This window comes from Jatropha curcas, chromosome 8 (assembly GCF_041381405.1).
Source record: "Jatropha curcas cultivar XTBG-Jc1 chromosome 8, XTBG_Jcur_1.0, whole genome shotgun sequence".
NCBI lineage: Eukaryota > Viridiplantae > Streptophyta > Magnoliopsida > Malpighiales > Euphorbiaceae > Jatropha > Jatropha curcas.
In genome coordinates, this window is record NC_143158.1 from 3,801,847 (window position 1) to 3,827,126 (window position 25,280).

The following is a 25,280-nucleotide window of genomic DNA, read 5'->3' on the forward strand; positions in this document are numbered from 1 at the left end:
ATGGTCAAATCGTTTGACTTCCTCTAACGACATATTCGTGTTGTCGTCGAACGACAACAATCGGTAGTTGAACAAGGCGCCGGTTTAAGTAATATTGGATTTGTCGTTTAATGGAAACCGAGTTAACATAGGCAGATTCTGATCAAATTTCTGTTTATTTTCTCCAACTACGGCGATGGCAACTAGAGCCGTAACACGCCATCCTCAAACCTCTCACCTCAACTCACTAGTCACTGCAATTACCTCTTGCCTCCAAGCTCTAAACCCTCAAAGTCTTAACCCTTCACATATCAGTACCGCCCCTTTGAACCAATTCTCACCTTACCTAGACTCACAGTTAGTCATTGAAGTCATCAGCAAACAAGCTAATCCTTACCATGCTCTCCTCTTCTTCAATTGGGCATCAAACCCTAACCCTAACCCAAATTCCTATACCCATAGTCAGCATTGTTATGTAGCCATCACCGACCTTCTCCTTTCGCACTCGCTCTTTTCCGTTGCTTCCTCTCTTCTTCAGAAATACAATAGACTTTCCGATTTAACGGTTAGTAAGTTTATTACTGCTTATGGAAATCATGGACATGTTAAAGGTGCAATCTTTTGGCTTCACAAAGTAAAAACGATTGAAAATGGAAACTGTTTGTTTTCTTATAATGCGATTTTGAATGTATTGGTTAAAGCAAATCGGATTAGTTTAGCGCAGTCGTTTTTTGACGAGATTGTAAATAATGTTGTAGTGCATCCTGATGCTTCGACTTATGCAATAATGATGAAAGGCTATTGCAAAATTGGTTTGGTTGAGAATGCAAGAAAGGTGTTCGATGAAATGCAATGTAAACCAAATTTGGTTTGTTATAATATTATGATTAGTGGGTATTGTAAAATGGGGGATATGGACAAAGCAATTACTATATTTTATCGATTGATGCGTAGTAAGGATTGTTTTCCTGATACTGTTACCTACACTACTATGATAGATGGGTATTGTAAGAAAGGTGAATTTGATGAGGCAATGAAGAAAATGGATGAGATGAAGCTTCGGTGTTGCAGGCCTAACCTGTTGACTTACAATGCCATAATTTATGGTTTGTGTTTGAGAGGACATGTTGATGAGGCCAAGAAGTTGATGACAGAAATGAGATTAAATGGAGTTAAAGAAAATCTCGCAACTCATATGAGTATATTAAAGGGACTTTGCTATGTGGGAAAATCAGATGAAGCTGTTAAGTATTTTAGGGAGACTATTGGGGAGGGAATGCAAGCTGATTCAAAAGCATATGGAATTGTTATTAATGAGTATTGCAAAATCAGAGAACCAAATAATGCAATTGTCCTTTTGAAGGAAATGCACGGTAAAGGCATTAAACCAAGTGTTTCGAGTTTCAATGTGGTGCTTAGGACTCTTATGGAGCACAAGGAGTCTGATATGGCAATTTTTCTTCTTAAGCAGATAAGGGAAATGGGTGGTAAACCAAATTTCATATCATACAACACAGTGATTTGTGGCCTTTGTAGGGTTAGAGGTAGAATGAAAGATGTTCAAGAACTTATCAATGACATGGTAAATAATGGTCTTGCCATCGATACAACAATGTATAGTTCCATAGTTATGGGATATTGTGAGGATGGAAACGAGGAAATGGCGACAAAAGTTTTTCGTAAAACAATTGATCAGAATTATGTCATTAGTTTAGAGAGCTTTTTAGTTTTCATCAAGCTGTTATGTGAAAAGGGTAAAGCTATTGAGGCTGAGAGAATATTCAAGGAGATGTGTGAGAAATGCTCTGTAGTTAATGTGGGAAGTTACCTGAGGATCCTAGATGAGCAATTACACATTTAAAAGGTGGAGAGGAAGTTAACAAAGCACTGGACTTCTAATATGCCACAATGGATATCCAATTTGATATTGCCATCAGCTGAATAGAGAAGTAATTGGTAAAAGATTATATTTTGCGATTCTTGAAGAGAAAATTTGGCACCTTATGCCTTCTTTCATGTCCTATGACTGTGCAATTGAAACATTAGGTATTATTCAGAGGCTGCCAGCAGGCAGCGGGTTCTAGTACTTGGATGTAGCCTTGCTTTCAAGCTAGAAGAAGGAAAGAGAGTTGAAATTGGAATTGGCACTGAAAAGTTCGACAAGACAAGGCGAGCAATTTGGATTGGCGATGCAGATAAGTGCAGCGGACGGGTTTGTAAACACTTGACAGGATTTGGTTTTTGCAAAAGCAGTTTTTGGGCAGTGATGTTCTAGTTACAAACATGACATTAATTTTGTCGAATATACCTAAACTTTAATCTAAAATTAGTTAAAGTTACAAGAACATTTTGTTTCATTCTACTCTTTCATATACATTAGGAAATAACTTTGATTTTTTTAATAAATTTGACTTCAAAACAATATTCAAATTAGTAATAGTAACTTTATCTTCAAAAAAAAAAAAAAATAGTAACTTTATCTTCAAAAATATATATATATATATATATATATAGTATCATTAAAATCCATCGGCTTTGTTATTCTTTATTAGAAGTAAAAGAGAACATTTGGGAGATCAAAACTAATTTAAGAAGTCGTGTGTAGGAGATTAATACAATATTACAAAATTCAATTATTTATGTTGTTGAGACATATTCTATGGACTTATTCTACTCCAGTGACTGCTCCAAAGTTTTAAAAAGCCAGTTTCGAAGCCTACTAGCCTGTTCGACAAGGGATAACTTATTCCTTTAAATTGAATCAAACTATTTTATAAATCGAATCAAAATTAAATTATATACAGATTTAGTTTGATTAATTCATTTGATTTTTGAATAAATACAATTTATTTTTTTATAATCAAAATAAAAATTAAAAATTTAAATCACCTAAAATTATAAATCAAATCAAATTAATTAACATAAATAATCAAATTGAAACATCAAACTAAAATAATTCGGTTAAAATTTTCAATTTAGCGGATGTGCTTTGAATTGAATTGAAGTTTGAAGATATCGCTCGACCAGTGGGGCCCACTACCGAGCCTAGACGGTTAGACCGTTGCCATCTCAGCCGAGTAAGAATCTGGTGGGCCACAACATCAAGTGCTTATATGAGGATGATAAAAATTTCGGATCCACAACTAAAACTAATTGGTCCACAACGGGTAGGACCAAACCATCTATGGACCCATTTGATCTACGTGGCCTTAAACTGATGGTTTTGTGATTTGAGTAAAAGATAGGCCTCGTGGCATTTTAGGGTTTGCAACTTGTTGTGAGCAATATCCTAATGGGCAGTAGGCTGGTAGCGAGACCAGATGGGCCGAATGACATATCCGGTTTCCCGGACTCTTCGCACTTTTATAAAATCCGGTTAATCGATCCATTTCATTCCCGATTCAAATCCGCACTACCTCCTTTCTCTTCCTATTTCTGTGAGAGGTCAAATATTTTTCCAATCTTTCCCTCCTTTTACTCTCTCTCCATTTGCTCTCTGGTTCTCGATCTCTACTGCTCTTTTTCTCTGCAACTATAAGCTTTCTCTCTACTGCAAAGAATATTTTTGGCTCTGAGCTTTCATTGGCTGGTGAAGTAGTGCTTCCTAGCCATGGACGGTGGTGCTTCGTATAATCCACGTACGGTCGAGGAGGTCTTTAGGGATTTCAAAGGGCGTAGAGCTGGCATGATTAAAGCTCTCACTACTGGTATGCTTAATTTTTTTCAAAAGAATACTCAAGTTTCATTTTCAGTTTGGAGGAGTTTGGTTATGTTTTTTTGAATTTTTGAACGTTATTTTTTCTTTTGCTTTGTTACAGATGTTGAAGAGTTCTACCAGCAGTGCGATCCTGGTTAGGATTTTAGCTTCTATTCTTTTTTTGTCATTTTTTCTACTGTGGTGTGAAGTTATGTTGTATTATGGGTTTGCTTGGTTGGTTGTTGAGAAAATGCAGGAAAAGAAAATAAAATAGTACGGGATATGTCAAATTCCGACATTCGTGGTTTTTTTACTTTAAAAATTATCATTTTTCATTTTTTTTAAAAAAATAAATTTCTCATTACTGAAGTGGAACCCTAGTGTTTCATTTCTGAGGATTAACGTGATCCTAATATTTGCTTTTAGGTTACTGTTGCTGCTGTTTCTACATTTTAAACTTCATTAATTAACTATAAGTAAGGCGAAGTATGTTTATATGCAAATTTAGCTTTAGTAATGCATAGTTCATTTGTTATTTCCTATGTCTTTTGAATTTCGAAAATTAGTAATTACGCAAGTGATTTCTGTGCTTGAGGCATTTTTTCTAGTACAGCTTTGTTTCTTGTGATTTTCTGCTTGCTTGTTTATTTAAACAAGGGTTTGATGTGTTACATGTTTATATTGCTGCCACCAGTGCTCCTTCGTACTGTAAAGCTGGAAAGGAAAATACATAATTTCATGTTTAATGAATTTTATATCATACTGTGCAGGGGTTTCTTGGGAAAATATAAAGCATCCATCAGTTGAGGTTGTTACTAAATGTTGACCAAACTTGAAAATGTGCTAATATATAATGGTTACTTGTCCTTTATTTGTGATTTTCTATTAACAACTTCTGAATGGGATCAGGTTTGTTGTATTTTTATCAAAGCATGTGTGACACAGGGCATTTGAATAATTTAAGGACTTGTTAAAATTTTAGACTTTGTTATCTGCTCTAATTATTTGTCAAAGATGCTTTTGGCTATTGCTAGAAATTTAATTTCATTGTCTTTACTCTGAATTTTTGTGGCCAGTGCTTCTGTTTCAAAGAATTTTTTGTTTGTTCGACTTGAATTGTTTTCACATTAGTCAAGCCCTACATGCAATTATTTTTCTTCCTGCCTTTTAAAGTTGGGAAAAGTTCAGTTACTGTATATTCCACATCAGTAAACCTCAACTCTGTTGGATGCAAATTGAACTGCCTTGCATGCAATCCAAAGAAGAGTACTTGGTTTGGAAAATTTATCAGCTGGCTTGAAAGAGATACTAAGAAAAAATGTTGAGCTGCTAACACAGCGTAAAATCAACTCTGACGAATGAAATTGTGCAAATAACAAATCAAAATTGCTAGTAGTTTGTGGTAAATGATTGGCATAAACCCAAGCCTGGAAATGTTGCTATGGTTTTATTTTTTTTTCCTCTTCCATATATATATATATATTATAACTTTTTACATGTCAGAATGGTTATTACATGAAGTCTCTGGTTGGTCTTCCTTGTTGTACCTAAATTATCTGTCAAGACATATGTTAACATGAATTAGACATATGGCATCCTTACTATATGGGAGAGACACATAGGAGGATTTTTGTTAGGAAAATGGGCAATAAATTGGCTGAATCTGCTCTAAATTATCATTTCAGCTGAATAATAATTGTTTTGAAGGGTAAGGTGCACAGACTTTGGTTAGAAAGTAAACTGGGATATTTACTTTGTATATCATCAGTATCACCAAATTAATTTTTGATTACTTATAAATGTTACTTTAGGCAGCTACTTTCTTTATTCTGCCTTTTTGCTTCCCTACTGCATTGCTTTCTACACTTGTTAATTCTTTACTTATAAATGTTGGCTTTAGACTTGTCTGAAAACCAGTATGGAATGCTGGTTCATGATATTTATGTAAATTTTTTATTGCAGAGAAGGAAAATCTTTGTCTGTATGGATTTCCCAGTGAGCAGTGGGAGGTCAATTTGCCTGCTGAAGAGGTTCCTCCAGAGCTTCCAGAGCCTGCTTTGGGTATTAACTTTGCCAGAGATGGAATGCAAGAAAAGGACTGGTTGTCTCTGGTTGCTGTTCACAGTGATGCATGGTTACTTGCTGTTGCCTTTTATTTTGGGGCTAGGTTTGGATTTGACAAAGCTGATAGGTATTTTCTTTTTCCCCTGCGTAACTTGTAGTATGATGTTGTGAGAAATCTGCGGGTCGGTTGTGTCATAGTGTCATATCTTTGCCCACTTAACCATCAAGACAAAAAAACAAATCTAATTTCACTATTTTGATTAATGACATGTTACTATTATATGTTGTTGACCTATTAAATCTCTTCAATATCTGATGACACTATTTTGATAAGTTGTCGTTAACAACTTGTTGCTATGAACTCTCTGTCTCTCTTTTATAGTATTTGAATAAATGTTAAACAAAAAATGGAGCAGAAAACTGTACCGGTTATAGAAATGGTTTATAAGAATGGAACTTTCAAGTGGCCTACCTTGAGCAGCAACCAAAATTGAGACCCAGAACTGAATTGAGAGTTCGCAAGGTGTTTTCTTTAGTCGCACTCACTGATGAGAATTTTATGAAATAATTATACTGGTTTAAGGCTTTTGTTAACTTTTGCGTTTCACCAATTTCAATATTTTTTTGCTATGCCAAAAAAAAAAAAAAAAAATGGTGGGATTCATTTGGGGGTGGGGGTGGGGTGTGAGAAGGCATGGATTGCATTCTTTATTTGTGTTTTGTTCCAGTTAATGCCTTTCTGTACTTGCTTTGTGGAGGTTGGAAGACAATGAAAGGGTTCTATACGTCTTCTTTGAAGTTCTCTAACTATTGTGCATTCTGTTTTTTGTTTTTGATGCTTCATGGCTTCTTTTTGTGAATATTTCCTCTGATTTAAGGTTTCCTCTTTTCTTTTTTTATTTAGTAATATAATATTGGTATTTGCAATGCAGGAAGCGTCTCTTCAACATGATAAATGATCTTCCAACGATATTTGAGGTTGTTACAGGAACAGCGAAGAAACAAGTAAAAGAGAAATCCTCAGTTTCAAATCATAGCAGCACTAAAACTAAATCAAACTCTAAGGTATTTGGAATTGCAACCTCTTTATTATTAGCTCAAATGGCACAAATTGGGTATGATGGTTGAGTGATGGGTTTTGTCTTGGGATGGCTTTGTTGAACAAGCTAGTTCAATGCCATTGTTTTATCCTGAATATATTTAGGCCCTTTTATCTGTTTCAATTGAAAACCACCTTAAAGATCTGAGGGTTTAATTTCATCTGTTAGCTCTTGAAAATTAAATATGACTGGAGTTGTTCTGTCATTATTAGCATTCTTAAGATGCTAATGCCAGAGCTGAACGTAACTTCTATTAGTATTATTCTTTGGGAATATAATTTGAACATTCAAACTTTTCTTGATTGGTGTGCGCAGCGAGGATCTGAATCCCAGGGAAAGTATTCAAAGGTAATGCAATCTAAGGATGAAGATGATGATGGCTTAGAGGATGAGGAAGATGAGGAGCATGGGGAGACATTATGTGGTGCTTGTGGAGAAAATTATGCATCTGATGAGTTCTGGATTTGCTGTGACATATGTGAGAAGTGGTTCCATGGGAAGTGTGTTAAGATCACTCCGGCAAGAGCTGAGCATATTAAGCAGTACAAATGCCCATCTTGCAGCAACAAGAGAGCACGGCCTTGATGGTTGGGGAGGAGCTAGATGTGTGTGTATTATGGCATGATGGAAATGCTAACTGTGTAGTAGGTCAGGTCAGGTTTGTTGTTAGTCATGGTTCCTTGATCTAGAAAAATCTATTTGAATGGTATGTGTGGGTCGCAAATGTGCTGTCCATTTGGTGATAAAATTAGGATATTTATGAACTCAGATCGGGGAAGGCATGTTTTATGTTTGTCAACTTGTGTTCATATGCAATCTGTCCAGCTCTTCATGAAGCACCTGCTTTTCATTTTATCTTTAGTCATGTGCCATATATCAAAGGTTTCTAAAGCTAAAACAGAGGACAGGAAGGAAAATGCAGAGTTGTAAAACAAGCTTCAGACTTGCAATTGCTTGAATATATATATTGAACACAAATTGTCAACCAATTTGAAAAAAAAAAATCTTGGGAATTGGGTTTTTATGGAAGTTTTGCGGTGCAGGAGGCCATAGATTTATTTTGGACTAGGAGTGGTTCCCTCACCTGAGATGATGGCCTGGTAGTAAAGAATCATTGTTTGATCACAGTTTTGATTCTCATTTTGCACTTTGTAATGCATAATGTTTAAATATTGATTCCACTGCTTTGGCCGAGCTTTGTAGTGGGGTCATCCTGTAAAAAAAAAAAAAAAAAGCTCGTGTCTCTTAATTGTGTTCAGGTGGTTGGAGCCTCTTATAGACAGATGTGAATACCTAAATCAGCAGCGTCAGCTGGGCGGTGATATGCCAATTACATCATCTCTGTCAAGGTTGATTGGAAAACACAGTGTACCTGATGCTGATTAACACAACCATACAAAAAGAGAGTAGTGATGGTTGGAAGAAAGTGAAGCTACAGACATGAAGAGTGGTCAGGATCATCCGCAGTGCCCAACCCGAAGCGCCGACTCCTTGATTAGCGAATTACTGATGTAGGAAGAGGATATTCATTGAGATATCTCATCTACATATGAGACATACCAGGACGCAAGGTGCAACTCTGCAATGGTCATCGTTCATGGGTTGTTCTGCTGTGCCTCTTACCAAATATGGAACTCCCTTTTGTCTGTTGCCATTACACAAAATGGTAATTCTATTTCTAATTTTGAAAAAAAAAAATTGACAAAAGGAGCTTCATATACGTCGGACGCACTTGGATTTGCAACCCTAGATAGTGGTCCTCAAATTCTCTTTCAATTACTCTTTCATTCCATTCATTAATCTCATCATCATTATTCACTGGAAAAGGTTAATATTGCCACGTTTAACTACATGATTTGGTACTGTTGCCTTGTCCAGGATTCATCAGGATAAATATTAAGACAGAGAGAGATAGAGAGGCATTGTATTTGTCGCGAGTTGCCCACTGATTCATCTGTTGTATTGATGGTCCATAGAAATTCATAATAATGGCAAAAGCAGGATGGTCCATAGTTATGTAATGTGGCAAATGGGTTTTCCTCCTTTGATCAGCCCATTGTTTCCTGTCGTCTGCTCTCTCTCCCTCCCTCCATTAAGAAACAAAATTTGATTCTTTATTTCTATTCTCTACTGCCCTGGTTCCGATACCCTTTCTCTCTCTCACACACGTCTGCTTTTGATCCTGTCTACGCTGAACCTTGTTTTCTTCAAAACATAGTTTGGGAATCTTAATCTCTTACTTAACTAACGATTAACACTAACATTATCCAGTTCACCATATGCATCCTTTTTATATTATATATTCACGTGACAAACTTTTTATAATTTCAGATTTATGGTTCTTGATTCGTTTTTAAAATTACTAAAATTGAAAGTTCAAATTGGACTTAATTAATTGTTTTTGGCTTTTGTCAAATATAAATCCAACTGCTATATCAAATGGACATTATGCGACAAAAGATTAAAGAAAAAAAGGTCGTGCACTAGGTTTCGAGTTTCAAATTGAAGCTAACGAGTAATCATCAACTACCACTACCGGTTTTTTCCCTTGTCTCTTCGAGCGCATCAAAGTCATAGACTCAATCTGATTAGTTAAATTTAAGAAAATTTTCCATTCAGTAGGAAAGGACCTAGAGAAAGGTCATTTGACCTTTACATATCCAGAGAGAGAAGCCCCACCTAATAATAATACTAACGCAATACATACAGATATAAAAAAATAAGGTCCCATCATCATCAGGTGAGCATTTGCAATTCTCACCTAACAGAAAATCATGATAATATCTACTTCTATCGCTTTTTTCACATGACTTTGGATCTCAAATGCATAAAAAGATAAGGAACCCAAAAATAAAAAGAAGGAAAAATGCCATTTCAATCAGGTGAAATATTCTTCATGGTGAAGCACATGTATGCAATGCATAAACATAGGTAAAGTTAGAATTGTTAGAAGGGAAATGAAGTAAAAGGTCTTGCTATTAGCACTATACACGTTACATAGATTTTTCAATGATTTCCATTTTCCATTTTTCCCCATAATTAACAGCAAAAAGATTCAAAAACCCAAAAACAAAATTTACATTGATAAGTCTTCTTAGTTCTTAGCCTAGGCCTATGAGACAAGTAAAGAAAAAAAAAAAAACATTTCTTTGCCATTCTCTGCTAAAAGCTTTCTCTGCTCTTAGTAGACAACCGTTTCAAGAATTCATAAGTAGTGATCATAGTCGTTGCAGACATAGACATTGACACCCATCTTGGTCCTAATCCTCTATAACAAGCTGCAAATCCACCTTCCTTGACGAGATTCTTAACTGTTTGCATAACCGTTAATGGTTGTCTTCTTCCATTTTGTTCTCCATCCAAAACCTGCATTCTTGTCTTAATCGTGTCAAGTGGCATTGTAATCATAACCGACATTCCACTAGCCATAGCTGCACATAACCCTTGCACTGCCAACATTGCCTTTGAATCAGGCCTATAAGCACACCTACCACCACCAGCATTAACAAAGTTCTCATCTTTCTTATATGCAGAACAACCAAGACCACCCCAAACAAGCCTATGCGCTACGGAATAAGACGCCCACCAAACCGCATTAGACGGTGCATAAGTCAATATTGATATCCCAAATCCTCTATAAAGTCCTCTTGGACCATCTGTGCGCAAAATCTTTCGAAACGCATCAATACCATTCTTATATCTACAAGGACCTAACCCACTACTGCTATTGCTGCAACCCTGAACCATAAGTCTTTGGCTAACAACATCAATTGGGGTCCAAACTAGTTGTGCAGCCATAGCAGAACTTAAACCAGCAGCAGCATTTGCAATAGCAGTAGCTGTAGTATCAGAAAATCCTACTCTAACAGTTGCAGTACCAACACTACTTTTAGTGACCTCGAGTGCCGTCATGTAAAGAGCTCTTGCAGGTATTGTTCCCATCAAAGAAGTACCGAAACCCCTATAAAAACCTCTAACACCTTCGTGACGCATAATTGAAAATGACAATTTTAGAGATGAAATTTGGGTTGCAGAAACTTGTTGCCTAGTCTTTAAAACAACAACAGGGTAGAGTGCAGCTGATACACCAGAAAATAAAGCAGCTCCAAGAAAGAAAAACTTGGATTTGTCCAACATGTGCCAATCTATCTCTGCTGGTAAATGAATTTCTGATGCCGAATCATTCTCGGCCGTACCAAGACTCATTTTTGCCACTTTTATCTATCTATAATTCCAACTAGTTTACTTTATTTCCTATCAGTCACGAAATATAACAATTCCAATTTGCTTCTTAGCTCTAATAGTAATTATCTTGAAAAAATATCACTTAACTAACTAAACTCAAACCCAAGAAAATCTCAATCTCAAGTCTCAACTACTAGTCTACTACTATTAACTCTCTACACAACTAAATACAAAATAAAAAGAGGAAAAAAAATCAAGTCTCGAGGAACTGAAAAATGAATATTAGGAATCAAAGAGATTTGTGCATGGCAGGCTTTTGGTGAATAAGAGATGGATTAGCGAGAGGCTTTAGTTGGGTATTTTTCTTTTTTCCTTCTGCTCAACCAAATTAAAGAACGAACATGGATCACCATAAAAGGGTCAAACATTACTTGCTATTGAAAACCCAATTCAATAGTAATAATATATTGAACCCTTACCGGAGAAATTCAAGACCATATCACCACATCTTCACCGCTTCCATCTCTGAAACTAAAAGAAATTAAAACCCAAATGGATATATGGTGAAAGAAAGCAGATCAAAGAACTCTAATAAAAAGAAAGAGAAGGAAGAGAAACAAGTGGGGAGAAAAAGTGGATATTGCAGACAGCGAAATGAGCTATAATTTGTTAATGGAGAAAGGGAGTGAAAAGGAAGAAAGCCATGGACTTTAGCGAGGGTTTGGCGGATCGAGGAAAGCGGACACGTGTCCGTTATCATACCGAGAAAAGCTTTTAAGACAACAGCCGGTTGGCGGTTTAAAAATCATTTAGCAGCTTATATGTATTATATTATATTTATATTTATATAATATATGTGCCCTCTGATTTGGATTGATGAAACTCTGTGGGTGATCCGATCGAACATGGTAACATTTTGAGTTATCAGAAAATCAAGAAAAACGGTGAAAAAAAAAAAAACAAAAAACAAAAAACGCTTGTGCCAGTGGCGCCGGTAGTTGGTTCGGTTTGGGCCAGCCGGCGGCTCCGTTGTTTTGTTTCGGCTATATTAGAATGGCGTACCAGTTGTACTGGTAATAACTATTATTATTAAGTAGTAACATCAATTTCATTATCCATTTGCTCTATTTTTGAACCTCTTCTTTGTTTAATTCTCTTTCTTGAAGTTGTTGGTCCGGTGCTGTTAGTTAACGCTGTTTAGTTATTTACTTTCATTATCTTGTTTGATTTACTTTTTTTTATATTTTAAATATTATCTTACATTCTTTTAGAAAAATAAATGTTTTAATTTAATATACATAATTAAGATTCTTTTGATAATGAATTTCAAGATTTTAAAATTAGATTCTTGTTATGATTATATAAATAGTAACATTGTGATAATAATTCAATGATTAAATGTCTGATTTTTTATAATTTAATAACCAATTATTTTAATTTTTAAATTGTGAATTGAGAGAAAATAACAATTAAAAAATATGTTTTGCCGATAATTTACTCATCTTTTTTCATTATCTTAATTAATTAATTTAATGAAATTATTTTCTTAATTTAACTTCCACCTTATCAATACTTATTAATGTAAACAAAATGAAAGTCTGATTTTGAAAAGTTTGCAGTATAGAACCAATACAATCCATTTTAACAGTAATGAAAAATACATAAATCCGTATTGAAAAGAAGTTTCGTAACTTTGGCCACATTGATAAATAAGATAAGAATAAGATGTGTTTGGATGTTTGCATTAATTATTGCCAAACAGAGAGTAACTAATTCCTTTGTAAATGATAGTATTATCCATACTCTCTAACCAAACAACTTTTCATGCACCACTTTTGCCTCAACATACAATGGATCACATTAAATACAATAAAATGCTTTCCTTCTCAATATATTGAATCATCTATCGTCCCATCATCTCAGATATATCGTCCTATCTTAGATTTTGTTTGATTTAATTATTCATAAGATTCTATAGAAATAACGGTTAACCGGTAAATATTTATATAGCATTTAAAAATAAAAAAAAATAAAAAAAAGCTATAATCGTTAGCCAATGAATTTTGATACGATTTAAAAAAAAAATTATAATTTTTTTTATTCATTGGCCTAAAAAACATTTTGAGCTACACAAATAGGAGGGCAACATTTTTCTTTACTCATCAAAGGTGAGGACTTTTGTAATTTTGAGATCTCAAATCTGAAATTTGATAGTAGCAGATTTTCAACCCTACTTTTCTTAAATATTTAAAAATTTTATCTTCTGAAAATAAAAAAATCTAATGTGTTGGGCCAAGGCCCATTTAAAATTTTAAACCGTTTCCAAATCCTTTTCACTTAGATATTTGTACAAAGTAGATTGAAATATTCTCATTGCAGTCTAATACTTTAATGTTGCCGTTTTAGGCCGGCCCATTAGCTTTATGTAGTATTTTAAAACAACTACAGACTTACAGCCCAAATTAGTTCACCGGACATGGCCCATTGAAACCATTTATATTTCCTATTTATTTTTTTTTTCACTCATAAGCAGTTTTTCAGAAAAAACTTATCTCCAATCATCTACCCACCGTACTAAATCAACCAAAAATATTTTTTTATATAAATTATTAAAAAAATGATAAAATAATAATAATATTTTTTAAATTTTGTTAGTGTATGGCAAGTCTCATCTAAATTTATTTGTGTTTGTATTTGATGTATAGATTCACTAACCAGAGTCGGGATCGAATACTAAGGGGCAATAAAAAATTTTAAAAATTAAGAAGGGAAAAATTAAAATAATACGCTATTTTAAGTTATAAATTCAGAAATTCAAATGTCAAATCTTTTAAAATTTTTTGGCTAAGGGGTCGAGAATTTGATGTGTATAAATATATAGCATAAAGCAGACAGAAAGAGGTTAGAAAATTTGTATATAGAAATAATAATATAAAAGCAAGAGCAAGTGACATCTAATTATATGGTAAGCTACGTGCCCTCAATGTTAATCTATCTCTTATCCACGGCATATTATGTCGCATTTTTAATCTAATTAATTTCGTTATTTGTATAATACCTCAAGCTTCCCTTATCATCATCCTCCACAAAATACAAACTTCAGCATTTTCCCTGATGGGAACTCATTTTTTCAAAAAGAAAAAAGAATGATTGTGGTGATATCAGAGTTCTTTCTACGAGCTAAAGAATTTATATTTCAATTTTAAAGAAAATTCAATAAAATTTAATGCAATAAAACATGAAAAATAATAATAAACAAACTGATTTACCAATTGAAGTCGTCAAATATTTAAACCTTTAATATTTTGAAAATGAGAGAATTGTGTTGAAAGATCCCATCATTTTCATGTTCTTTACTTTAAAGAATTGTGATTTGTTTTGTTTCAAAAATTTATAAATTAAATCACATTCTACGTATATATTAAAATAATAATAATAATAATAATAAAATGCAACAATTATAACCCTAGCTATAAGTAATATCCTTCTCAAACACATCGATCAAGAAACATTGAAGCGAAGAAACCAAGGTCCAAGAATTGTCTAAAGCTTAAAAACATTGAACAGTTATGGGGAAGAAACAAAGTGAAGAAGCATCTTCAAAAATATCTAAGAAAGAAAAGAAACAAGAAATGATCAGTAGCTGGATAAAGGTTTTGCGACCTAAAGTATATATCACAGACAGTTCAAGCTTCAAGAAACTTGTTCAACAACTAACAGGAAATGGCACATCACAAACAGTAGACAAAATTACAGTTACAAGAAGCGACAGCAGCAACAGTATTCACGAAGATCCTGCAGAGACAGACATAAGTAGTAGCTTTGATTATTCATTTGATGAGTTTGGATTTGGAAACCAACAACTAGTCTCCTTCCCTGAAGAGATAAATCAATCTTATGATGATCAGTTCAAATACTTGGATCTTACTGCTACTTCCGTTGATGATTATTTATGGATGAATCAACTGGATATGGATATCGATCGACGCCCTAATTTATACGGATGTTTTTCTCAGATTTACCAGGATGAGGTCAGCATATATGACTATGAGTTATCTGGGTTGTTGTGATTTAAAGAAATTTTCTAAAAATCTTTGGGGTTGCCTATGCTATGCTAGGATGTGTGTGTGTGTGTATATATATATATATATATATGTATATGCAGTTCTTGTTCATATTATTTTCTAGCTGAATTTTTTTTTCTTTTTTCTTTTTTGTGTATAATGTATATGGAGATATATTATATTTTCATTGAATTTGTTTGCAGTTTATGTGCTTTATTGTATTTTAGCTAGTTAACTGATAGAATAATTACTTGAAAATTTTAATTCTAGAGCCATTAAATTTCTTGATATGCTTTGTTCATTTTTCACAGGCATTATTTTTGAAATAAAATTAAAACACTCAAACAAAGAATTGCTTGGAAAAGGTAATTAAGTTTCATATTTTCGTCCTTAGATGTCAATTCTTATGGCTTCAAAAACCTTCTGAGTTTTTCCCTCTTTAATTCAAGAAATATATATGAATGCAAAACCTAAAATGCTGATGATAATTAATTGATTTATGATTTTGGATCTCCATAACTGTATATGTTGCTATACATTGTGTTTTATGCTATTTTCGAATTAATTGCACAAGGTAAAAGCCAGTAAAATTTATTTCTACTCATGGCCAAATTGCTGATATCTTCACCAAGCCGCTTGGTCCATGACTCGAGCTGCCTCTTCTACCAGCTCCGACAACAGCTTCAGTGGGGCTACCTATTAAAGATGATATTATCACTGCATATCTGCATTGTACTGTACTCTTAAAAGATCAACATGGAAAATATCTTACAGCCAATAATTTGTGAATCCTATAATAAGAAATTTTCAATATGGTTATGGATTTTCTTTTCATGTAAAAATTTTCTATTAATTTGTTAAACAACATAATCTTTAAAAAAAATTGTGACGTAGGTTGTTTTTTATATTTTTCTAATATATAAGGAATGATGATTAATTAATTGTTATTGAAAAGTGAAAATATGTGAAATATTTTTTTTTTGTTGAAGAAATATATAAAAAATTTTACTACATTGTATTATATCATTATTACTGCATTATAATCACAGATTTTTTTTTTAAAACTAAACTCAATTAATTTTTTTAAAATTTTCGAATGTCAGTCAACCCAAAAGGTTAATAAAATAGCAAACAGAAAATTTTAAATTTAGAACGATCCACACAATTCTACAAAATTAAATAAATAATAAAATAAATAGAAGAGAGCCATCCAGGTTATGGCAAGTAGGGCCCAATGGCCGGAGCCCACTTGAACGAGAAGCCCAACATTATTTATACCGTACCAAATAAATATATAAGTATATAAAGTAAATAATAAAAACTTTCAACTTCTCCAGAATTCTAGACAAAGCGATCCTATTACAAACTTGAAAACCCAATTCTCGGCTACTCTAGAGATTTCTCACACCCCGTTCTCGCTGTATAAATTCATCTGACATTTCTGCACTCTTACCCAGTAGCCTTGCACAACAAACTGACAAACAAACAAACCCTCTAGCCATGGATTTGAGAAACTTTGGCTTCAACTCTCCCCTGTTTTCCATGCTGGAAGACATGCTCGATTTCCCTGAAGAGCACGAAAAATCCCGAAACAACCCATCACGTGCCTATGTCCGCGACGCCAAGGCCATGGCAGCGACACCGGCAGATGTGATGGAGTACCCTAATTCTTACGTGTTTGTTGTTGACATGCCTGGAATCCAGAGCAGCGAGATCAAGGTCCAGGTGGAGAACGACAACGTTTTGGTGGTGAGCGGAGAGCGAAAGAGAGATAAAGAAAAGGATGATAAGGATGGCGTTAAGTATTTGAGGATGGAGAGGAGGGTTGGTAAGTTTATGAGGAAATTTGCATTGCCTGATAATGCTAATATGGAAGCTATAACGGCTGTTTGTCGAGATGGAGTGCTCACTGTGACTGTGGAGAAGCTGCCGCCGCCGGAACCCAAGAAGCCTAAGACTATTGAAGTTAAAGTGGCGTAGTTAGAGAAGGGAGTCTCTTTCTGAGTTGTGATTATCTATCAGTGTGTTTGATGTTTTTTAGTGGTATGGAACGTAATGTTTTTATGAATAAATTTGAACGATTTGAGCTATAATTACATGATACTTATATATATATATTTTTTTAATCTCTCTTTTCTTCGTAAAATAGTTATTTTATGCATTCAAATATTAAAAATAAAAATAAAAATATTGAGATTCGATCTTTAATATATGAATATATTAATTTAATATATATAACTAGTATTTGCGCGGCTTCACATGCGGCTATATGTATATATAATTTATAAATTTAAAAATTTTAGATAAACATTTATTTTAAAATAAAAATGAAAAACAAAACAATCAATATAATTTATCTAAAAAATGTAAAAATTGAGCGATTAGATTCGTTGCCTGAGATTTATATATGCATATAGAATGAAGTGGAAATATAATAATTAATATTATTTTAATTTTTTAAAAGTGTCATTTGAATAGAATAGCTCATCTCAATAAATGAAAATAATAAGAATAGTTATTATAATTATAGATCTAGGTATTTTATTTTAATATTAAAAACTTCCAACCATAGGTTTGTAATAACAATGAGATTCTTTTCCTAATTGTATTTCTATTTTATTTTTTTAATGAATTTGAAATTTTTCAAAAATAAACAGATTTATAATTTTATATATCTTATGGTCATTAGGTAAAAATTTCAACCTCAAATTCCTATTTTTTTGAATAGGTATTAGGATAGTTTTAAAAAATAATAGAAAGTTAAAAAGAAAAATCTCATTCAAATTCAAGTGAGATAGTCCCTATTATTCTATATTAATTAATTTTATATTTTTTTTATACATTAAGAGCTCAATATATCAAAATAATATTATGGACTATAAAATATGACAATTTTTTCCTTTTAAATTACATTTACTAAAATAGTAATATCTTTATAACTGTCCAGAACTCGAATTTGACGCCTTTTGATTCCCCGCGTACAACAGGAGCTGTAGTTAGACTTCTGACTCCCTCGATCAAAAATCTCCCGCTGCATAACCACGTGGCAGGCGAAAAGGACAAGATCACCAATTAATTGCTATTACACAATGTCTCGTAGCTCCCAGAAATAAAAAGCCAAACCCGTCCAATTCCTTCACTCACATCTTTAGAAATTCAAGCGATTAAGAAGCAGCAATGGAGTTGGCGCTAAGAAACATAGGAATTGATCCTTCCTTTGTGGATCTTCTCCATACAATCTTAGATGTTACAGATGAAACTGAAAAATCCAACCATCAACCCTCGCGCGCCTACTTACGCGACGCTAAGGCTATGGCGGCAACTCCAGCAGATGCTAAAGAACTGCCGAATGCGTTCCTGTTTGTGCTAGACATGCCGGGGCTGAAGCCAGACCAGATAAAGGTGCAGGTTGAGGATGGGAATATGCTGGTTGTGACTGGAGAGAGAAAGAGGGAGAAAGAGAGAGATCAAGGAATTAAGTATATAAGGATGGAGAGAAGGCTTGGTAAGTATTTGAGAAGTTTCCGTTGCCGGATAATGCAGATATTGACAAGATATCGGCTGCGTATAAGGACGGAGTGTTGACTGTCACCGTGGAGAAGGAGCCGCCGTCTGAGCCAAAGAAATCAAAGACCGTGGCGGTCAAAGTTGTTCGAGGAAGATGAACGCAGTTATGAGGACTTTGTTCTGGTTCAATATTGCAGTAGACTTGCGTTGGTTAATAATAAAAAAAGGTATATATATATATATATATATATATATATATATATATATATCTGTATTTTCCTGTGTTATTTTGGTACCAAATTTGGCTAACTGGTATTAGCGATCTACTCGTGCTCTTTTTTAAAAAACTTTTTTACTTCGTCTTTTTGGATTTGAGGTGGGTTCAATTTTACCGCTCTTTTGGACTGTAAATGCAAATGCAAGTTGGGCTCTAAAAAGCATACTTAAAAGCCCAGTCCATTACTAGTAGTAAAAGCCCATATTTGAAAATGATAGTGTCTTCCTAAGTTGGACGACAGGTGCCGTTTAACAGCGACCAGAAGGAAAAACAAATGTTTGAAAACTGTTAATTCAAGTTAAGAAAACAGTTATTATGGGCTATTATTAGCATCTCATGACTTGCTCTGAATCTTCTATAAACTTCCAGACTCGCACCTAGTACACCAATCGAACCTCCTGGAAACTCCCAATTTTTGCCGCTTTCCTCCAGAAACTTCCTTAACTCCCGTTATAAAGACCCCCCACACATCAACATTCTCCATCAGCGAAAATATCTAGTTGCACTTCATATCTCTAAAGATCTCTCGCGAAAACACTAGGAAAAATGGATGTCAGGTTCGTAGGTCTCGATTCACCACTTCTCCACACTCTCCAGCAAATGATGGACATTGGCGACGATGCTGACCACAAATCCTTCAACGCGCCAACACGCACTTATGTGAGGGACGCGAAGGCTATGGCTTCTACTCCGGCCGATGTCAAAGAGTATCCGAATTCTTATGTGTTCATTATCGACATGCCTGGATTGAAGTCTGGAGATATCAAAGTGCAGGTGGAAGATGATAATGTGCTGTTGATTAGTGGAGAGAGAAAGCGTGAGGAGGAGAAGGAAGGAGCTAAGTATGTGAGGATGGAAAGGAGAGTTGGAAAATTGATGAGGAAGTTTGCTCTGCCTGAGAATGCCAATACTGATGCCATTTCTGCTGTGTGTCAAGATGGGGTTTTGACTGTCACTGTCCAGAAATTGCCACCGCCTGAGCCTAAAAAGCCAAAGACTATTGAGGTTAAAATTGCTTGAGCTCAGAGGATCGTTTTGTCACGTTTGACTGCGTGCTGGAAATAATTTGGGCTATGTTGAAATCGTAATCTGCTTGTGTTTTTCTTTTTGGGTGTTTTCGTCTGACATTAGTTTCTGATGAGGCTGATGTTTACTAGAAATATTATAAAGTCTATTAAGTATTTTCCTCTATTCTTCCTCTTCTTCTTCTTTTTTTTTTTTTTTTTTTTTTTTTTTTTTTTGACAGGCTTTTCCTTTCATCTTCTGAATAAAATTGAGAAACCAAAGAAATAATAATAATTTAAAATAGCCTTTTCCAAATTTGGGGAAAACGACGGTATCATCTCATTACTAAATGCTAATAAATGATATAAGACCATTGAGTTTCTAACAACAGAAGCTCTGTCTAACAGTTCTAAGCGTATAAAATATCAGAATAAAATATTATTTTATGTTCTACAGATTCTCCTCCTCGGCAAAATGTGTGGGGGGTACAATATTTTTGACACACTGCTGTAGAGCACAGGCAATAAACGTTTATTTCTGCGCACATGGCTCAGTCTTTTAAAATGGCGTCTCTTAGTTGAAAGAGTTCCAGCAACCTCTCTGGATCCAGATAATTCTTCTGAATCGTTAACATTGCCGTTCTTGACAAATAGAGCAATGAAGAAGCCTTCTTTGTCCTCAACAGGATCCGTTCGAAGCAAATGAGCAGCTGCAACATTAAGTAACAAGTAATATTTAAAATTACCCAGACACTTTGATTCAACACATGTATCGATAACCCCGATGTAGGGTAATCACAAAAAAATTCAGTTCCAATGTACATATAAACTAAAAATTCATATATTTTCTCTCCACTAATAGTCGATACATTAGAGCAGTACTTACAGCCCTCAAAAACTGGGATACCACGACGGTGCCACTGAGGAAAGGGAGTGACAAGCACAAAGCCATGGGATGCTGCAAGGGGTGAAACTGACATGACTACGTCTTCATTCTCAGTTTGGTAAATAGAGCATGTGCTGTAAACAACTCTCTCAACAGCCGGGACTGTAATAAATTAGCTTGTTAGAGCTTTATAAAGTTTATATAAACAGAGATGAACACTTACAGCACTACCATATCGCTAAAAACCATATAGCAATTACATTTTAGTGAACATAAAATTTAGCACTTAACTAAAAAAAGGATAACCTACAAGATAATGCATGAGCCAGAGCCTTCTTTTGAAAAGCTGCAAGCTTGTTCAGTCTTTCTGCCTCGGGGACATCAGCAGCATGAGATGGGAGTAAATGGTCTAACCTCTGTGCAGCGGTCCCGGATCCAGAACAAGAAGGATCTAGAAGAATAGCACGGATCTGCAAGACTGCATTCCTGTTAGAAAATGTGCATAAAAGGTCCAGTTGAGGAGATGGATAGTCTGAACAAATTCAGCTCTAACATTTTCCTCTCCCCTGACTCCTGCCTATTTATCAGAAACAGCAATTGTTATAAAGAAAAATCAACTTCCAATACAAACTACAGAATCTAGAAACGTGATACATCATTTATATCACACACTGAAGAAGTAGGGTGTTGCCGTTTAAGAAACAGTGATCAGTATATTCCACTCATTATCATATACTGATTTATCAGATTAATCAGCTTGCTACAAATAAAAACACAGAAGTGTTCACTTTTAATGCTTTCTACAGAATGCGCATATGAGACCACAAGCATGATTAATTGCTATTTCAGTGATTGAACAAGGAGAGTGCAAAGGAATTGTTTAGGCGAATGAAAAAATAGAAATGCTGAGAGGTAAAGCAGAAGTAAACTGTCACATTCTACAAATGCCAACACTTCAACAGTGTTTCAGATTTTTTTTACCTTGGAAAAAGAAGGATCTGCTGGATTTAAGTTCAAGAAATCACCATGCAGAACTTCAATGTCTAGAAGCCAGGTTAAGGCGAAGCAGCGTAAGCATAACATATAAAATTGAAGATGAGTAGATGAGAAGGCATAGCATATTATTGAAAAAATAAATAATGCAATTGTCAAAAGATAATATGCTATAAGTACCAAAAATGAAGATGACAACTGATGACATTTAAAATGTTGAAAACAACAAACAGGATACTAGTAGCACCAGAGAGTCCGACAGTTTGTTCTAGACGCTTAATCCTATCCTTGTTCAACTCACATGCTATAATTCTTCCCTTCCCTTTCATAAGAGACGCAAGATGGACAGTTTTGTTTCCTGGAGCAGAACATGCATCAAGAACCTTCACAAAAAAATAAAGTAACAGATGATATTAGGTCTGAGGAAATAACGCAAGAACAAATATGTCAGGATCAACTTTTATGTTTTGAATAAGTTCGAAATCTTGACATTCAGTCCCAAGGTTATCATTGTCCATAAGAAAATGTTCATAAGTAAATCATCTGGAGGTCCTATGTTGAGTACCAACTTCATTTGTTTTGGAGTTGAAAAGCCACAGGCTTCCGAATCATGGTGAAATAATAATAGAAACAAGCCCCAGATCGAAAAGGGTAAAGTGTCTACAGCCAATTCTTAATATTTCATGATCCAAGATATCTTAAATGCAGATAACAAAAGCAGAGAAAGGATGAGAAAATTAATTATCATAATCGAGTATTCAAATGTTTAATAACCAGACTCACCTCCCAGCCTGGTTTGGGATCAAGAGCTGCTGCCACCATTGAACTTGCCTTCCCCTACAAAAGTAGATAATTCAAATATAAGCAAACAAACAAACCCAAATATAAAAATTTTATCAATGGAGTCAGAAAAACTTTATTGACTATTATAATTTTATCAACTATAAAATCTTTTACCTTAAGCTTAGCAAAGGAAAGGTGGTCTAGATTATGTTTGCAACTCTAATGCAACACCTGTACAAGCCTCCAATTTGCATTTTTTTTTCCTTCTTCAATTTTTTAAATTTTATCAGATAGGGCTCAAGTTCTCATATGATTAAAAAACCTTTGATCTTTAACTATCAATCTAAAAGGGACCTCTTCACCAGAGTCCTACTAGCTAATAAAATATTTCAACAATTTGATAAGTTCATGCTTAATGTCTACATCAAATAGGAATTGGACTTGACTACTATTTCAGAATGCAAATGTAAACATGGAAAGCAACATCTGCATAGACTCAAATAAATTCTTACTTGCACAAAGACACTTCCATTCAAGATCAGAGGATGATTGTGTAAGTCAGCATGTGGAGGGAGTATCAACAGGTCAGGTACCATGTCATCCTTCTGAACCTATGTAACTCAAAGAAACACAATGCACTCTGGCTCATGAGATTTTTTGACGTTTTATTTACAGTTGAGATCTTTGAAAATCATCAACTAAGATATTATAAAGGTTGCAAAAAGTACCGTGAATTGTTTTCCAAATTCAAGCAGAGCAGAATTGACATCTGATTTCAGAGTATTTACACGAACATAACAGGGTTTAGAAATATCTGCACCAGAAATTGACACCAAATGTGGGAAATTTAGTAAAAACTAAAGCAATAATTTTATAGTTATCACAACATGGCCGAAAAAAGTTATTAATCTAAAGTATTCTCAAACTTGGATATAAAAATAGGGTAAAGTAGACAAACAGCCAAATCCATAATTATGTCCGGTAGTTTTAGTAAAAACATAACTTCATTAAAATAATAAATCAAAGGGAATGTTAGAAATCATTAATAATACACACCAGGAGGTTGGTAAAGAGCAATCAAATCATCAAGGTTCTTTACTTTCTTCCTCACTAAAAGCTTTGCCAGAGCAGACTGGAGAGCATTTCTCCTGTGAATGAGAAACTTCTCAGCATCACCACCAACCAGCGAGATTTCCTGCAAATTCTATTCCATCAAACAACCACCATTCGAGTTCAAGAACCAGCAAATAGCAGGCAAAATTTAAGGTTCTCTCAAAATCAGGCATTACAAACAAATATCATAACACATCATGAACATGAAATTACCTGCCCAAATAAAATGTCATATGCTATTATGTACACTAATTCCACTTGCTTCTGCAACAAGAGCAATGAATATAATTCAATCTAACATTTCAAGTAGCTTTTGATACTACATAATGAACATTATCTTGTAAGTTGTTACCTTCCACTTGCTATTGAGTATCGCAGCAGACTCCAAGACGTCCTTAATGATAGGTAAATCTGATTAAAAGCAATAAAAAAAAAACAGAAAATTAGCAAAAAGATAAACTCAAAAGTTCATGTGGCAAATAATTGGTGCTAACATACGCTTTAGCGTTTGACAGACGAGAGCAAAAGTCGCTCTTTTGTTCCTAACGGATGGGTTATAGACGAGGGATTTGATGGAAGCAACGGCTCGGCGTTGCGCATCGCCTTGCAGCACTCTCTGCAAGACCTTAGCTGCCTCTCTCCTTGCGAAGTAAGCAGACCTCTCGGCGTTGCTGGGCCGGCGGTTTTCTGAATCCTCGGCGGCTCTCGATGGCTTCGGCTTGGAGGAAACAGCCTTCTTTCGCACCATTTGGCTAGCAACTATTGACACAGTGAAGTCGATGAGACTGAAATTTTTCCCCTTTTAAGCTCTAACGACATCATTTTTGTTAAACCATGCGCAGTACAAGGGCAGCTTAGTTGATCAAACTGTCGTCTGTTAAATGTTAATAGAGGGAAGCCTTTGACGATATGTCGTCCAGGAAATTATTTTATCTTAAAAATCAACCTAATAAGTTATTTGAATTATTATTACTAATTTACTATAATAAAAATAAATTATCAAGTACGAGATAAAAGGCTTAACCTAGAAAAATATCCGAACTTTGTGTCATTATAAAATTATTCTAAAATGACTTTTATTCTTTCGTCGCCCGAACTTTTAAAATTTAAATACTTTAAATTCAAAATTTATCTAGAATCGATGTGACCATAATAGAAAAAGTAGATACATCTTTTGAGTTAACTTAACTCAAATTCGTAGAACCCTCCACGAGTCATGACAATGCCATTGGCATTACACGGTCAACTACCATAATTTCAAGCAAAGAGTCCAACTTTGAGCTTAGGAGCCTTCTCATCTCATCTGCATCTTTTTTCTGCATGCAAGCTTTCTTACCATAATATTAAAAGTGACCAATGTAAACTTGGAAGGAGAAGCAAGTGAGGAAAGGAGACAAACGAATATTGACTTTGGCATGATGCCTAAACCTGGGATCATACATCGTACATATATATATATATATATATATATATATATATTAAAGGTACGACTTCAAGTAAATGAATAAATAGGTTTCTGAAGAAGTTACCGATGAATTTCGATGTTGCTAAGTCAAGACATTATCATTAATGTGATATACATCCTTCTTGCAAGTCGCAATGGAGGAGGGTGTTATTAAGTCTCAAGT

General features: G+C 34.5%; 6 protein-coding genes and 1 long non-coding RNA gene across 8 annotated transcripts; 4 read left to right on the forward strand and 3 right to left on the reverse strand.

The window, feature by feature from the left end:
• Positions 1–24: 24 nt before the first annotated feature.
• On the forward strand, positions 25–2,336 carry LOC149494020 (uncharacterized). Its single transcript, XM_089724631.1, has one exon. It carries the CDS (start codon positions 176–178, stop codon positions 1,838–1,840), a length of 1,665 nt encoding a protein of 554 aa, XP_089580757.1. The 5' UTR covers positions 25–175; the 3' UTR covers positions 1,841–2,336.
• A 971-nt stretch (positions 2,337–3,307) lies between these two features.
• On the forward strand, positions 3,308–7,676 carry AL4 (alfin-like 4). The gene is made up of 5 exons (XM_012221831.4): positions 3,308–3,686; positions 3,798–3,830; positions 5,639–5,867; positions 6,673–6,805; positions 7,156–7,676. Exons 1-5 carry the CDS (start codon positions 3,590–3,592, stop codon positions 7,423–7,425), a joined length of 762 nt encoding a protein of 253 aa, XP_012077221.1. The 5' UTR covers positions 3,308–3,589; the 3' UTR covers positions 7,426–7,676.
• An 88-nt stretch (positions 7,677–7,764) lies between these two features.
• Positions 7,765–8,577, reverse strand: LOC110009942 (uncharacterized). Its single transcript, XR_002284857.3, has 2 exons — positions 8,134–8,577; positions 7,765–8,053 (listed from the first exon to the last, which is right to left on the reverse strand). It is a non-coding gene; the product is annotated as an uncharacterized LOC110009942 (long non-coding RNA).
• A 1,221-nt stretch (positions 8,578–9,798) lies between these two features.
• Positions 9,799–11,714, reverse strand: LOC105638101 (uncharacterized). Its single transcript, XM_012221833.4, has one exon. It carries the CDS (start codon positions 11,044–11,046, stop codon positions 10,003–10,005), a length of 1,044 nt encoding a protein of 347 aa, XP_012077223.1. The 5' UTR covers positions 11,047–11,714; the 3' UTR covers positions 9,799–10,002.
• A 4,732-nt stretch (positions 11,715–16,446) lies between these two features.
• LOC105638102 (18.8 kDa class II heat shock protein) lies at positions 16,447–17,182 on the forward strand. The gene has a single exon (XM_012221834.4). The coding sequence runs from the start codon at positions 16,590–16,592 to the stop codon at positions 17,067–17,069; it is 480 nt and encodes a 159-aa protein (XP_012077224.1). The 5' UTR covers positions 16,447–16,589; the 3' UTR covers positions 17,070–17,182.
• A 1,674-nt stretch (positions 17,183–18,856) lies between these two features.
• LOC105638103 (17.9 kDa class II heat shock protein-like) lies at positions 18,857–20,064 on the forward strand. Its single transcript, NM_001308809.2, has one exon. It carries the CDS (start codon positions 19,420–19,422, stop codon positions 19,891–19,893), a length of 474 nt encoding a protein of 157 aa, NP_001295738.1. The 5' UTR covers positions 18,857–19,419; the 3' UTR covers positions 19,894–20,064.
• A 129-nt stretch (positions 20,065–20,193) lies between these two features.
• LOC105638104 (S-adenosyl-L-methionine-dependent methyltransferases superfamily protein) lies at positions 20,194–24,493 on the reverse strand. 2 transcript variants are annotated; one of them, XM_020680870.3, is made up of 12 exons: positions 24,151–24,493; positions 24,005–24,063; positions 23,866–23,916; positions 23,596–23,743; positions 23,268–23,353; positions 23,052–23,150; positions 22,540–22,593; positions 21,995–22,139; positions 21,745–21,806; positions 21,074–21,233; positions 20,764–20,925; positions 20,194–20,587 (listed from the first exon to the last, which is right to left on the reverse strand). In XM_020680870.3, exons 1-12 carry the CDS (start codon positions 24,398–24,400, stop codon positions 20,322–20,324), a joined length of 1,542 nt encoding a protein of 513 aa, XP_020536529.1. In that variant the 5' UTR covers positions 24,401–24,493; the 3' UTR covers positions 20,194–20,321. The 2 variants fall into 2 exon arrangements, with proteins under 2 accessions (XP_020536529.1, XP_012077226.1); XM_012221836.4 differs by having other exon boundaries at positions 23,596–23,734; positions 24,151–24,492.
• Positions 24,494–25,280: the final 787 nt, after the last annotated feature.

Excerpts from the sequence above, each read along its gene's own strand:
- LOC105638103 (NM_001308809.2), top strand. The coding sequence starts at position 19,420 with ATGGATGTCAGGTTCGTAGGTCTCGATTCACCACTTCTCCACACTCTC.
- LOC105638102 (XM_012221834.4), top strand. The coding sequence starts at position 16,590 with ATGGATTTGAGAAACTTTGGCTTCAACTCTCCCCTGTTTTCCATGCTG.
- LOC149494020 (XM_089724631.1), top strand. The coding sequence starts at position 176 with ATGGCAACTAGAGCCGTAACACGCCATCCTCAAACCTCTCACCTCAAC.
- LOC105638101 (XM_012221833.4), bottom strand. The coding sequence starts at position 11,046 with ATGAGTCTTGGTACGGCCGAGAATGATTCGGCATCAGAAATTCATTTA.
- LOC105638104 (XM_020680870.3), bottom strand. The coding sequence starts at position 24,400 with ATGGTGCGAAAGAAGGCTGTTTCCTCCAAGCCGAAGCCATCGAGAGCC. Across the intron at positions 22,140-22,539 it reads ATCCCAAACCAGGCTGGGAG|GTTCTTGATGCATGTTCTGC; the intron begins GTGAGTCTGGTT and ends TTTTTTGTGAAG. Across the intron at positions 20,926-21,073 it reads TCTGGCTCATGCATTATCTT|TCCCGGCTGTTGAGAGAGTT; the intron begins GTAGGTTATCCT and ends AATTTATTACAG.
- AL4 (XM_012221831.4), top strand. The coding sequence starts at position 3,590 with ATGGACGGTGGTGCTTCGTATAATCCACGTACGGTCGAGGAGGTCTTT. Across the intron at positions 3,831-5,638 it reads CTACCAGCAGTGCGATCCTG|AGAAGGAAAATCTTTGTCTG; the intron begins GTTAGGATTTTA and ends TTTTTATTGCAG. Across the intron at positions 6,806-7,155 it reads AAACTAAATCAAACTCTAAG|CGAGGATCTGAATCCCAGGG; the intron begins GTATTTGGAATT and ends TGGTGTGCGCAG.